Source organism: Ambystoma mexicanum, chromosome 1q (genome assembly GCF_040938575.1).
Source record: "Ambystoma mexicanum isolate Mex_15411 chromosome 1q, UKY_AmexF1_1, whole genome shotgun sequence".
NCBI lineage: Eukaryota > Metazoa > Chordata > Amphibia > Caudata > Ambystomatidae > Ambystoma > Ambystoma mexicanum.
In genome coordinates this window covers 864,336,926-864,351,197 of record NC_090922.1, presented here as the reverse complement: position 1 = coordinate 864,351,197, position 14,272 = coordinate 864,336,926, and the positions used below count along the sequence as shown (strand labels likewise).

Genomic DNA, 14,272 nt, shown 5'->3' with positions numbered 1-14,272 from the left:
AATGCAATAGTCACTTTTTAATACCTAAATACAGACAAAAATGTACCCTACCCCTTCTTAATATTTAAAATAATAGCAGCTAATTTACTGTTGGAGCAGCAATATTACCAACATCCTGATTGGCCGAGAGCTTCTGTGCCCTCACTTGCTACCTGGACATAGTTTCTCCATGCATCAAAATGACCAGAACGGGTTCAGATAGTACAGTTATCAATAACACAGCTTCTAAAATCCTTGACCATCCTTGACTATCAACATTATTTTGTGTTTTGGCAAAACAAAATAATAATCACAACTATGTACTGCTTTTTTAAAATGCATTTCCTTGACATTTTGTATTGTAATTGGTGTGTGTGTGTATGAGAGAGTGAGAGAGAGAGAGAGAGTGAGAGAGAGAGAGAGAGAGAGAGAGGGGGGAGAGAGAGAGAGAGAGAGAGAGAGAGAGAGAGAGAGAGAGAGAGAGAGAGGGGGAGAGAGAGAGAGAGAGAGAGAGAGAGAGAGAGAGAGAGAGAGAGAGAGAGAGAGGCTCTTTCTCTTTCTGTCCGGTGCCAACAGTTGGAGGGGAAGCAAGTAGGTCGAGAGCATATTGAGCTGGACAGTACTTTTGAAAAAGGAGGTCAATTGAGGGTTCATTGAGAGGGGTACTATATATTGTATTGGTTTGTGTTGTATTGTATATATACCCTGCACCATGGGGTAAATATGTACTGGGAAACAGTTAAGGATACATAAAAAGAATAAATGATGAAGTAAACACTGCACACGTTTGCTGGTGTTTATTTCACATAGTCACAAAATCAGATTATACAAAATCACATACAAACAAGCAGGTGATAAATCAAAAACCAAAACAACAAATATTAAATAAATGCCGCAGATATAAAATCTACGATTTACTGTACACCATTAAAGAAACAACGATCGGGCTGAATCCTGGGACTCAGTGGATTTGGGAGGATAAACCAAGTAGATGAGTCGTTCACCCAGTTAATGAGGCTCAAGACAGATTTCGATCACAGATGCACTAGGTAGGTTATGAACCCTGCAGCCAATGCTATGGCAACCATTGAAGCGTGTATGAGCTATATGCTTCAAAGGACACCTACATTACACTTTCCACAAAGGTGTAAGTGCTTCCACTGCCAGTAAATGGTGAGGAGCCACCTGGTAGCGTGATAAACAGCAACTAGTATTGAAGAGAATTCTCCCACTCAGAAAACGCGATATGTACAAATGAGGATGCCACTGACAAAAGAAACGCAGAAAATGTATTCCTGATACCTACATTGTACAGATTTGGGTTGGATAAAGACAAAAAGTAGCACATGTGGATTCAGGCAGTAGACAAACTGCTCTGATGCCAGATCTAATTGGAAGAATTGCATGGGTTCATGAAGAGATCCATGGTGGCAATTGTATTTGTGCATGGGCACCAGAAAATCTATCCCACACTGTGTGACTATCTTAGAGGTAGCGGGCTGGCAAGCCCCAGGCCAGTAGTAGTGATCCTCAGGCTATCTGAGTCTGTTTTTGTGGACACAGGCTTTCCGACCTTCTTACAACTGCTGACCCCAATAGGGAAGAGATCCAGGTTAAAGAATGTGAAGGGCTATACCGAATGAAAAATATAGGTATTAGTGAGCCGCACCAGGAAGGTAGCTGGATCCTTTTGCGAACTGGAGGCAGTAATGGTCTGAACTGGAATAATCTGTGAGTTATAGGGGAATGTGTGAGATTATTTTGCAATAAAGAAGACCACCAATTTTGTCTGGGTTCTTCACAAAAGCCAATAAACCAGGACTTACCTATTGCATACAGGCCTTGGGGGAATCCGAAATGCAGCCACTGACCTTGGTAATCAATAGACTAGAGAACACAGGCTTCTGACCAAACAGTTCCAGAGAGAGATAACAATGAAATCAACAATGGTGGCCGGTAGTTGGGCTTTCCAACATCCCCTCCCCAGGCCATGTGTCTAGATATCAAGCTGCAAATGGTGGGGATGTGGAGAAGGAGCCACAAATATACCAATTAGATGAGTGAGAACAGGTGCACTCCCTGCCAATGGCCTAACACAGCCAATCAGATATGAGAAATACGCAAAGCCAGGAACACTGCTTCAACTGCCTCTAAAACCTTTCCAAATGCTGAGGAAAATCTTGATTAGCTATTTTATTGCTAAAATTCAAAAATAAATTCAGAATGGTATTGCCTTGCAAGCCCCCAAGGAACGCTTCTGTTCCACTTTTCACACAATTTATGAGTATTTTCATTTGTATCCTTGATGAACGCTATTTCCTACTTGGATAATCCTCACATTGTCTCAATCAGATTTCTGCAACTAGCTCATCATTTTGGCTTCCCTTGGTTAAGGATTCATTTATTAAGGGTATTTTCCCTTACCCACTTTCTCTGTCAAGTGCTTCCTCTTATGGCAAAAAACCTGATCTTGACTCCATGGACAACAAAAACTCTCATCCCACTACTTCACTGACTTTCATGGGTAACCTTCTTGACAAGTGTGCTGCAGTTCAGATATTCCTTCACTTATCTGATCACTCTCCTTTGAGGGACTATCAATCTGCCCCCATTCCTGGATTAACTCTGAGACAGTGATCATCCAGTTGGTAGAGGTTATTGATGAATCGGAGGGTGTAAGGAAGGCATGGTATCAAACAGTAAGACAGACACAAGTGATCATAGTCACTGGTGTTTTATTGAACTTCAACTGGGTTCGAATAAATGCCTATCTAATCCGAAATCTAAAGATGGGAGCAAGCTATGACCATCAAAAAATAATAACGAAGTCCTAGTGGTGTCTTGTCAAAATAAAAGGGACTCTACTAATAAACCTATTGCCAATCCTTACTTCTAAATACAAATATTGTGGGAAACAATGTTATGCAAAAGAAAAGTGTTATAGAAATATGTCAGGATAGTCAAGCCATTGGCTTTTCTTCGCCACGTTTTCAGCGAGGGACAAGGTGGCACACTCGAATTTAGCACACTCCCTGGCTTCTCTAGCATGAGGATGCAGTTTAAGACTTCAACAGCAGGACATTCTGTGCCAAAGTCTCTTTGTCATTATAAGTCTCTTATTTCAAACGGCCTAATGCAACAAGACAAAACAGTACAGTTCCTTTCTTCTTAGGATTTTCACTTATACAATTTCTGGGGTGATTTACTGTTTACCCAGGGCCCCCCTCTGCTGGGCTCAGACACATTTTAACACAAAACCTTCAATTGGTCTCCCTCTGCCGGGCTTAGACCACATTCACATACTTTTTCAAACTTTCGTTATTTCATCAAAATCGAAGACTTTCAACTGTGCGCAGGATTTAGCTTGACCCATCGCAGGACCACTTCGATTCACATTTATTAGTTCTCTTTCAATTGGTATCCCTCTGCTGGGCTCAGGGCAAATGTATCTACTGTTATTACTTCTTAGCTGGATACCTTACAGAGACCTTCCATTGAGGACCCATGCGTGGCCGGAATACTCTGTCAAAGGTATTGTAGCTTGCTTTAAAGTTCAATCAGTCATCAGCAGTTTGATTTCACTTGCGTCTCTTATCACACACGTTTTAACAATGTTCGCTCCAGTGCTCGCCATACAATGTTGCTGCTTGCAACCTTGGCTCCAACACAGACTGGTCTTGTATCGGTCTCCCCAACTCAACGGCTATGTTGCTTTCACTGAAGCAGCTTTGTTCTTGGAGCCACGGACGGTACCAAGGTGGATGGTGATTCTCCCCATCTTGATTATTGACACAGGAGGGCCCTAGGTATCTCCCATACACAATGTAGGATTCTTTAGCCTGGTCTCCTGGCATTATGCTTTCTCTTGAAGTTTCAGGAAAGTAACGGTTCCTTGTCGAAAAGGTCAAGGGCATTTACCTCCTTCCCTCAGCTGCCATCTCAAAACTGCTGTTTCCTCATGTGCTTTGCCTCACTCAGAGCGTGCTCTCGTGCTTCACCTTTTATCCATGTGGGGAAGTGTAATGGAAGTCAGGTGGGAGTAATTGTCAATAATTGCCTGACCATAGTATTGGGAAATGTCAGGTACATGGCTTGGGTGTTCGTCTGTTGAGAAATTGTTTGTGTTGTAAAAAGGGGGCTGGAGAGTACCTACATTTTCTTACCAGGTAGTATGGGGTAAAGGTGTTACAGGAAAGGGGATACTGCATGTCACCATCCGATGTCCCACTCCCTGAAGACCCCTCACCCAGGTGATCCTCCCATACTGGTCCACCCCAGGAACTGGATCCAAAAGCGATGGCCGTGTCCTGGCAACCTGGATGACAGACCCTCGGGGATTAGTGGGTGAGACACCTTCTAGTTTCTCACAGAGAGGTCCATTTACTCATTCTCCTTTATCTCGCAGCAGTGGTTTGATGGGTCAACCATGGGATTCTGATTAACATTGTATCCTTCAGCATGGAACTGCATAGCTCTACCTTGGCTTGGTTAATTTCCATTCTGCATAATCATATGCATTTTTCTCAGGCGGAACCTTCCACATAGATCCCGTGACCATACAGTGTGGACTTGCTCAGTGCTCGATACATTCCCCATGTTGTTTAACATCCTCTGGGAGATGTGGTGTCTGGGTTGGTCCTTGAGATATATCAGTACATAGATGGCACCAAAGGTTTTTCTTACGGTGTTTTCTCTAGCCAATATCCTCAATCTGCATGATTGTCTCCATGCAATGATTTTCCACTTCCTCAGCTTCATTTGCACTTATTCAAGACTGTCACCACTGTCTTCTTTTGGAATCGCTCATCCACTGGTGCCCTCTAACATACCTAGGCTATACTCCTTATTCCATTCAGAATTATAAATCTCAGATTTCTCATCTTCCTCAGTCTTGTTTTTCCAGTTATTCATGCTCTGAAAAATGAAAACATTTATTCCTCCCTCCAACTCTCATTCTGCTCTCCAGGCGTTCATTCTATAATCCTTGCACTGTGGAAACGCTATCTTCATAGGTCTTCCAACTTCAACCCTGGCTCCCCTGAAGACTATTTTGTCATTTACAGCTCATCCAATTCCAGCCATATGAATATGTGCTCACATTGCCACCATTTTAATTTCTCTCCACTAACTCCAGATTCACTGTAGGACACTTTTCAATATCTATTGCATTATATATAAGGCAGTGGTACTAGGACAAACAGCTCCTTTGGATGGAAAAATAAATGCGTCTGGTGTCCTAGGGCTCACCAGGAGCACATCATCTTGTGATTGTCAATTCCTTGCTTTAGGCACTCCCGCTTTTCAGCCCAGTCTTTTTCCATGGTGGTTCCCTGAGCCTGGAATGCTTTGCATCTGTCCAACTTCGTTCCACTAGAGGGATGTTAATATGCATTTGTTCCCTCTTGCTAATTACTAATTCTATTTCACTTAATTATTGTGGTTTCAAATTGTGTTGTATTAAATCTCATCTCCAGTGATTCAACATTGTTCAATTAAAACTGTTCTTTTGTGAATATGTATTTTTCTTGTACAGAGCCCCGCTGCTTCTGGTGCTGGGTTTAATACTCTATAAGAATATGAAATAAAGACGTCCGAGTAGGGGAAGAGAAAGAGCAGAGGGCGAGAAGCTGTGGAGACCTGGTAGCAGCAACACAGAAGTAGTAGCTGCTGAAACATGCAGTGCGGGCTCCAACAGTCAGTAGAATGTGGTTTGAATATGGTTGGACTCTTCACCCCCCACCCCTCCTTCCGGTGGATGAGTGTACCATAGAACTCTAGTGGCTAGAGGGGTTTAGGGACCTGAACACTGCAGCAGGAAATTGGCAGGGAATCCATTAGACAGTCGCTAGAGGTGTAGGAGCCTCTAGACACGCTGTCACAAGATACGAGAGTAGTCCCGTGAGAGCTGGGGAGGTGTTACTGATATTTGGAGATGAGACTGATGTGCTGTAAGATGCCAGTAAAACCACTGATGTTTCAGGTTCAGAGCAAAACCAAAGATGGAGCAAGAACAAGCACGAGTGGTAGAGAGACCTTGGAGGTAGGAGTACACGAATTTGGCTAGGCACTGAAGGTTTGGGATGTAATGAAAGTACCCAAGTGTCATGCAGAGATTGTAAGAGAGGCACAGCTCACACACTGAATTGTGTACACTAGTCAAAGTATCAAGTATCCAATAAAAACTGTGAAAAATTGATACTCAGATGCTGCATTCTGGGAAACCTAGTCAAAGCAACAAACCGTCCATAAGAGATTGTGAGAGAAAAAGAGCTCCAAAAAGAGCATCCTTTGAAACGTCATGAAAGCATCCATAAGACACAGAGAAAGTGCTCGGACACTACAATCTGGGAAAATTAGTGAACGTGCTAAAGCGTCCAAAAATCATTGCAAGACAAAGAACTCACTGACCCTAGATTTTTTGAGGCAAGGTGCAAGTAACAAAGTCAAAAAGACAATGGGAGAGGAAGAAAGATCCAACATTGCATTCTGGGAAATGCAGTCAATTTAATTTCCATGGTTATAATGAGAAACACCATTCTGACAGCAATCTTAAAGAAAGTCTATTCTGACAACTTAAACATAGAGCTTGCTAACAGAAATACCAGTTCATGGTGGTTTGCCACATAAGTTACACGACTTTCTAATTTTTTAAAGAAGAGGCCGCATGGCTAGAATTGCTGTTAGACAGTAATGTGGGTGTTAATTGAGGTGCAAAGCTAGAAACCAGTTTAAAGGTTTATAATCACATAGAACACCTATGGCACAAATCATGTCCACGGTAGTATCCATGGGCTGCATGTCCATTCAATACATTAAACACTTTTAACACCAAGTGTCACGACAAGGATAGGACTAATTATGGACGTATCAGAATGGACTTGTGTAGTTGGAGGACAATCTGTTTTTGATAAAACCGGTCTTTACTGGGTGAGTTAGGTGGTAAATGACAATAGTGATATTTGAATCCCATTATTATTAACAAAACAATAGCTAATAATCACCCACGTTATTTACATAGTGACAAAACAACAATACTGTGATAACTGCTGTGTGTTATCAGTATTTTAAGGAGTGCTTTAAAAGTCATGGAATGAGGTTCTTTAAAGTAACTCCTTGGTCTGGCATTTGACAAAGCCCAAGATTTCTTAAAAGGTAAATTTGGCCATTGCTCACACAGGACCCCTGAAAGCATATCATTTTTCTCACCTACTGGAAGCGTGAACTTATAGACAACATTACAGGAGCTGGCAACTACAACTTCTCCACGCATTACAAAAAAAGGCTCAAGACATGATCGACAGAAAACAGAAAATGTAAAATAGAATGTTGCTAGAGTGGTGCGAAAACACGTTTCAAACAAATACAAATCACTACCTTTAAAACAGAACAGGTGTAAGGTTTCAACCTTGTGGTAAGGAGGAACTGAAAAAAGAAGGCACCACAATGCCATGTTAGCATGTACCAAACATTAAACATATTGTATTAGAAAGATTGAGGTATACAATTTTGGTTTGCTAAGGGGAAGATGATCAAGAGAGGGGCTGCTAGAGTGGCTGGTGAGCCTTGCTATGTCGATCGACAGGCAGGTCAGGGTCTTTATTGTGCTGGAAGGATTTTCCAAGCAGCTACAGGCATGATTCGGATATAAAAACATGTTTTGCAAATGCTCAACGTTTGCCTCCCGTTCTCTTGTATACTCATGAAGACCACAGAAATGTGTAGAGGAACAGTTAGAACAAACAACTGTTCCACATTATACGGCACACAGTCCTTACCTCCACTGAATCCACCTAAAGTGATCTCCTCTTCAAACGCGTCAGTGAAGCTCCTCCCTGCATTCAGTTTTGTCAGGCGACCATCAATAAACTGGAGAAGAAATACATGCATTTTAGTCGCATTTGGTCCAACTATTCTTCGCAAACAGAGGGGTTTATCAGAGTAAAGTTAAAAGCAACAGAGGAATTAAAAAAGGGTCAATAAAAATGTGCAGCATACATTTAAAATGTGAGGGTTTAGTGGTCCCACTATTCCCCTCAAATCATGACCTAAGAAATATCACATTTTTGCAAAATGGGGGGGTACACTGTTGTATTTTATCTGTCAATAGTAAAGTGCCCATTTAACATTGGTATGACCTGTTGTCAATATTAGCTATTTTATACCACAAAGAGACCAATACCTATAGAGTAACCAGTTGCAGCAACAACTAGGCTCTAAGAGCATCCTTAAATCCAAGGTGATCCCCCGGGACGGAAGCAGTTGCACAGTCCCACCGAAAAGGACTGCCTATCACTCCCTGCTCTGCAAAACCGGAGCACCTACAGCAGCAGAGATGTTGAGCAGTCCAATGCCCATCTAAGGGAGTATGTAACGGCTCTGACCATCAGGAATTAAAGGCCACTTTGGCCAAAAGCTTGATGGACGATAAACATTACGTACAAAGCATTTTTCCAAAAGCAACCAATTAAGCATATTGAGGGTGCTGTGGTGGAAATTCAGAACAAGGTGGGAAGCTAGAATCTGCAAACATTGCATTAGCCACATAGGATACGCTGGACGCCGAAGGTAAAGACCACAGGAGTACTCCAGGTGCGACAGGAGCGGAGTGATTATTTGCAGCACTTTATGCAGAAAGGCCTAATATAGGCAAACTAGCTACATGAGCGTATCATGCATCCCTCGATCACAATCTCTCTATCGCTCTCTGTGCCCTCTTTCCCCCTCTGCAGATGAATTGCATTGTCATTTGCATATTCACTATAGCAATCCCAACTTTTGCTGACTGCAGCACAACCAGAGGGAAAAAAACATATCTTGCAGGAGGGATGGGTTGGGTTCGGTGTAGAATGAAAGCAGCACGGACAAAGGCATCCCCCTTGGTGGGTACTGGCCTGGTATTTTGAGACATACATTATGTTCACGTGTATCCTACAGTATTGTTACCATCACACTGAGGGCACATTGTACTGGGCTGGATGGTGGACACATATGCTGTGGGGACCAGAGGACCAGGTTCAAAGTCTATGACTGTTTGCTGTTGTCTTATTTATTGGTAATTGTTCATGCATGTGCAAAATTAACCATTGCCTTGGTGCTCACAGAAGAAACAGATAATTGGTTTTAATATGAGCACCACCCTTGCAAAGATATTTTGGAGTCAGAAGTCCGCGTTTTCTCTGCAAAAGAGGCTATTTAAATATATATATATATATATATATATATATATTCAATTGTATGAATACTGTAAAATGTATCTTTTGAATATTTGACATACATTCCTAATGATCTTATCCAGTATATCTTAGTCAAAGTCAGAAATGTACACTTGTCTTACTGATAAAAGCACATTAGGAAACCTTGAATGACCCTTTAGTTATTTTCTGACTATAGATTATTATTCCAATTGAGACATTCTAGTATACTCCTATTACACTCTTTTGAATTAGCCCTACGAGGAAGGGGACACATAGTAACATATGAGGGTCACTGGCTGCTTTACATAAAATCAAAGAGCATTTGTAGAATAGAAGAATGACCACAGATCTTTAATATGACATATATGCCAGTGGTAAAAGGACTGTATGCTTCAACCACTAAGTACATAATACACATTGGACTTGGTACTCAGTAAAATTTCATTTTTCACAACCACCACCATAACATTAAAGTGTTTGTAACCATGCACCATATATACAATTGCAGATTTTGGATGGGAGGATAACATGACTGTGTCACATGCTCCCCCATTGGGGTCCAAGAGATCAACAGAGGCAGAATATTCAAATAGGAATGGATGAGGAAGCTATTGAACAGACATCCTCAGAAAATAAGATATGCAGGATATTCTAAAGTGTATTAATATACATTGACAGACCATACATTGAACTCAATGTGGCCTCCTGACAATACTCAATGAGAACGTAGACCAGGTTATTTGCCTTTCCTGAACCTAAAGACACACAAGAGAAGGGTCAAACAGTTTAAGTCCAAATGCAGGGGTTGGTTGGGGTCAAAAGAAATAGGGTCTGCGGTTTATCTGTGAAACAACTAGGAATTCCTTTCTGTGAACATTCTAAAGTCATAGTGTCAGGTTAAGGTCAAAAGCACAGTGTTAGGGTTTTCTACATCTTGGTGATACTGCTGTCCCCCAGGCTCTTTCAACACAGCCTCAGAAATACAGTAGCCCAACACCTCTTGGTACAAACTCCCAGGCACAAGGGTATAACACAAAGCCACTTGTTCACTGAGGTTTTAATCACAAGGTTAAAGTGCCCAGCCACTTCTTGCCATACGTCTTCGGAGCTCACTTGAGCAATAGAACCCAAGGAAGGGGGGCATTACCTGTAGGGTAATGCCCCCGGCGATAGTTAGAAGTCTGAGCAGAGCAAGTGTTTTAACGTAGACCCAGGGGCATTACCCAACTGGTAAAGCCCCTCAAGGGTTCTATTGCTGTTAGTATCCTGGCACATCGTTCTGGGGTATTAATAGCAATTTGTCTTGAGTCGAGAAACAGCGGTGCAACTGTTTCTCAAATCGAGAAAAAAGCAAAAGAAACGGCTGACTGGGAAGAAGGCAATACGCATAGTTCTTTCTCCCTTTCCATGGCAGCCTGACGGGAGAAAAAAAAAGGAACTGCGGAAAATCTGACAGTTAAAAAAATGCAAATGATAGGTGTGTACCTCTCCAATTCACTTCAATCATGGTACTCCCCGGGCCTATAGGCAGACAAGGGTAGAACCATGGAGGGGGAGAGAATTGCAGATGCCCAATGGAAATTCAAGGCTAATAAGTCGACAACTCCTGATCTTAATATTTTATGGGAGGCACTTAACATAAAAAAACACACTTGCTCTATGCAGGAGGGGAAAAAGACAGTTAAGGTAAGACGAGGAAGGAGAAAAGGGAGAACTGCTAAACATCTTAAAGGAGAACTGCCCTTAATCCATCTGGGGGTATCCTGAGACAGCTGCCTGACCTGACTTGGGTGGAGAGGTCCACAATTGAGAGGGCTGGCACTTTGGCTGGGAGAGAGAAACCGGGGAAGCCAAAAGCTGACTAGGAACTGATGCTTAAGGAGAGACAACTGAGGGATAGATGCTGGGACTATGTTTGACAGTTGCCTGTGAACAGACTTGAGCTAATTCCCCAGAGGAGCCTGGCTGTCTTCCCTGCTAGTCCCAGACAGCAATCCAGTCCAATGCAAGTTGAATTGATCCCTTTAAAGTGTGTGAGGGCTTCCCTTCATAGTGGGCTGGGGGGGAGCAAATTGTGTAGACCCTTAACATAGCTGACTGAATATTAACTTAATTAACTCTGTAACAAATTGATACGGGGGGAGCTTGGAAGAGTTGGAAACAGTCTTTCCTAGCGGCACTTAAATTATAGTCACTTAAAGTAATTGAGTGCCTTTATTTTCCCTGTCCACCCCAGATTTCTTTAATGAATAGGGGTGCCCTTGCAACAAAACGAAATGTATAGTTCTCACCATTCCCAAACCTTGAATTTTAAAACAAAAAAGTTAATTCTCATAAAACGAAATTCCTAACTGAAACCCCTTACCACAACTTGCTTTTAAACACAAGGTATACTTATCCTAAAATGAAAATCCCAATTGTCACCTCTCCTTAAACCTTGTATTTAAACAAAGCGGTGCCCTTGAACGTAAAAAAAATTCACATAAGTTCCTGAAGAACTTCAAGGCCAGGACCTCACACATTTCATGTTACAGCACTTGCAAGATTCGAATTATCTCAAGGCCTAGTAAGATTGCTTTTTGTTTGTTTTTGTTCTGTTTCCTCTTCCATGTTTGTCACCTAACCTCATTGCCCTCCTCCCCCTCTCCCTTGCATTTCATATTATAGCACTTGCAAGATTCGAATTGTCCCAAGGCCTAGTAAGATTGCTTTTTGTTGTTTTTGCTCTGTTTTCTCTTCCATGTTCGTCCCTTACCCTCATTACCCTCCGCCACCTCTCCCTTGCATTTCATGTTATAGCACTTGCCAAATCTGAATTGTCATAATACCTAATACGATCGTTTTTTGTTGTTTTGGTTCTCTTTTGTTTCCTCTTCCATGTTCATCCCCTAGCTTCATTACACTCCACCGCCCATCTCCCTTGCATTTCTTGTTTTAGCACTTGCACGTTCTGAATGTCTCAAGACCTAGTAAGAATGTTTTGTTTTTGTTTTCTTCCTTTCCAATTATCCCCTTCTTGCCTTGATGCACCTTGAAACACTATTTTGCTGTATAGGCGCATTACAAATAACCAATAAACAAATAAAATGAACTGTCCCCACTCCCTTAAACAGGAGGGGTGCTGCATATCAATGAAGCATGGGTTTTTGGTACTCAGGGGAGAAGTGCTCTTCAAAGGGAAACTAGCGTAATTTCCATTGAACAATATACACTCTCTCCCGATAGCAGAATGATTTTGGATTGGTTTTGGGTGAAAGGAAACAGGGTTCTATTTGCCACATGTATTCTTACAAATCGGTGTGATTCCAAAACTGCTAGCAATTTCAAGTGTGCAGGAAATCCAACAAATGACCGAATGTACAATGTGTAAGCTTGTTCTATTCACTACAGGCAAGGAAAGTCCAGCACACGTCCAGCCTTTTTCACTTATTACAATACCTTTGCAGGATTACACGGTTAGTTAAACTTAAATGCTTTGAAACGAGAATTCTGTGTTGGGGATATGTGGGTGTATTGTTAACTAATTGTTTTCTTGCAGTGGATAAAGTGCAGTGCAAATAACAAAAACAATTCTATATGAAACTATTGCGTTTGCCTTGCTCTTCCTTTTAGTCTAAGAGGGAAGGCATCACAAAAAGATGTGAATGTTTAGTGGATACATGGTTTTCAAGTGACAGAAAAACGAATAATGCGGCAGAAGCTGCATTCCTATGGAATTAAATATGACGTTTTATTCAAGCCTTCCTGAAAAGGAGGGAATTCAATATATATTTAAAAGGGTTATCAGCTCTTGAGTGTAAACTTGCAGTAATCCATTCACTTTAGTCTAAGTGGGCCCACTTACTTCACCGTTGATAAACTTGGGAGCCATTAGCTTTATGCACATGTACGGCACACGTTGCTTTCTCTCCCTCTGACTGCAACTTCGCTTGGGAGCCTGTAGGAGCCCATGATTTGGTTCACGTGTCATCCATTATCAGTGGCTGTGCAAACAGGCCTGTCAGAGACAATCTGACGCCTGCCAATGTGCAGACTGATGAAGTGCGCCCAGCGGCAGCAGCCATGGAGTACACTGGGCTGAAGATAAGCGCGGGCGGGCGGCTGCCCCACAGACGCACATGGTTCACGGTCAGACCACTGGACCATCGCCGCTGCTCTATTTCATGCTAAGGAAAGCAGATAGCAACATCTTTTCGCAAGGCCAGGCAGAAGACAGCCTCTGAACCGCAATGATGCTATCTTACTGGGAAGCACTATGAATGTTCATCATACCCTAAAGCAGTACATGATGAATTCCCAAGTTCATCATTTGGCAAAGTCCTATCAGCAGCTATTTAAGAAACAGCGTTGCAGTAGTCAGCATGAGGATTACCGCCAGTTAGACCATTTCCATGTTAACATTGCAACAGATGTGTCCTTTTGAAGAACTCAGATTAAAATGCCATTTTATACATTCAGGACTGGTGAATATTCCCAAATAAAATGAACATGAAAACAAAGGCTGAGACAACTACTACCAGCTCTCCTCATGAAGAATGTCTCCACAATAAAAACAAGCATCAAATATAATGTATTGTGTTCATGTTTGGTAAGATTGCAACATGAAAATAATCTTTCCTAGCGGTTTTTCCAGAGTCTGATGCCTCCCAGAGCACAGTACGACATCCCTCTTTAGACTTCATGAGGCATTAACAAATACGCTTTTTTGCATTTAATTAAGTCCAACAATTTGAAAGACTATTTTGTTCAAGAAACTTTGTTCAAGAATCTTGAAAAAATAAATAATTGAACACAAAAGAAAGATTGAAGGTGTCACAAGCACGGATGGTGGCCCCTTACATTATGGGTAAGCATACCGCTGATGATATCAAATGGAACATTGTGGTGGTTGTATAGTAAAGTATGAGCTATTTGGCAAACTAGTTTAACAGTCTAGTCATGTTCCCTTGCATTAACGTGCTTGCAGTAACATACTCTAAAATAGTGGCTTTTTACTTCATGTAAGGATTACACAACACCTACATTGCATCGGTTTATGTGAATGTAACTGTCTTGTTCTTTTAACGTCGACCTCCACACAATGCAAACAACGTTGAAAG

General features: G+C 41.8%; 1 protein-coding gene across 2 annotated transcripts in view; it reads right to left on the bottom strand.

Moving 5' to 3' along the window:
* Positions 1-14,272, bottom strand: part of DENND1B (DENN domain containing 1B) — a 2,623,009-nt gene that overhangs the window by 540,241 nt on the left and 2,068,496 nt on the right. For both annotated transcript variants that reach the window (XM_069641511.1, XM_069641512.1), the window contains one exon: positions 7,755-7,845. In XM_069641511.1, the coding sequence (XP_069497612.1) occupies positions 7,755-7,845 (91 nt within the window). The remainder of the gene's footprint in view (positions 1-7,754; positions 7,846-14,272) is intronic.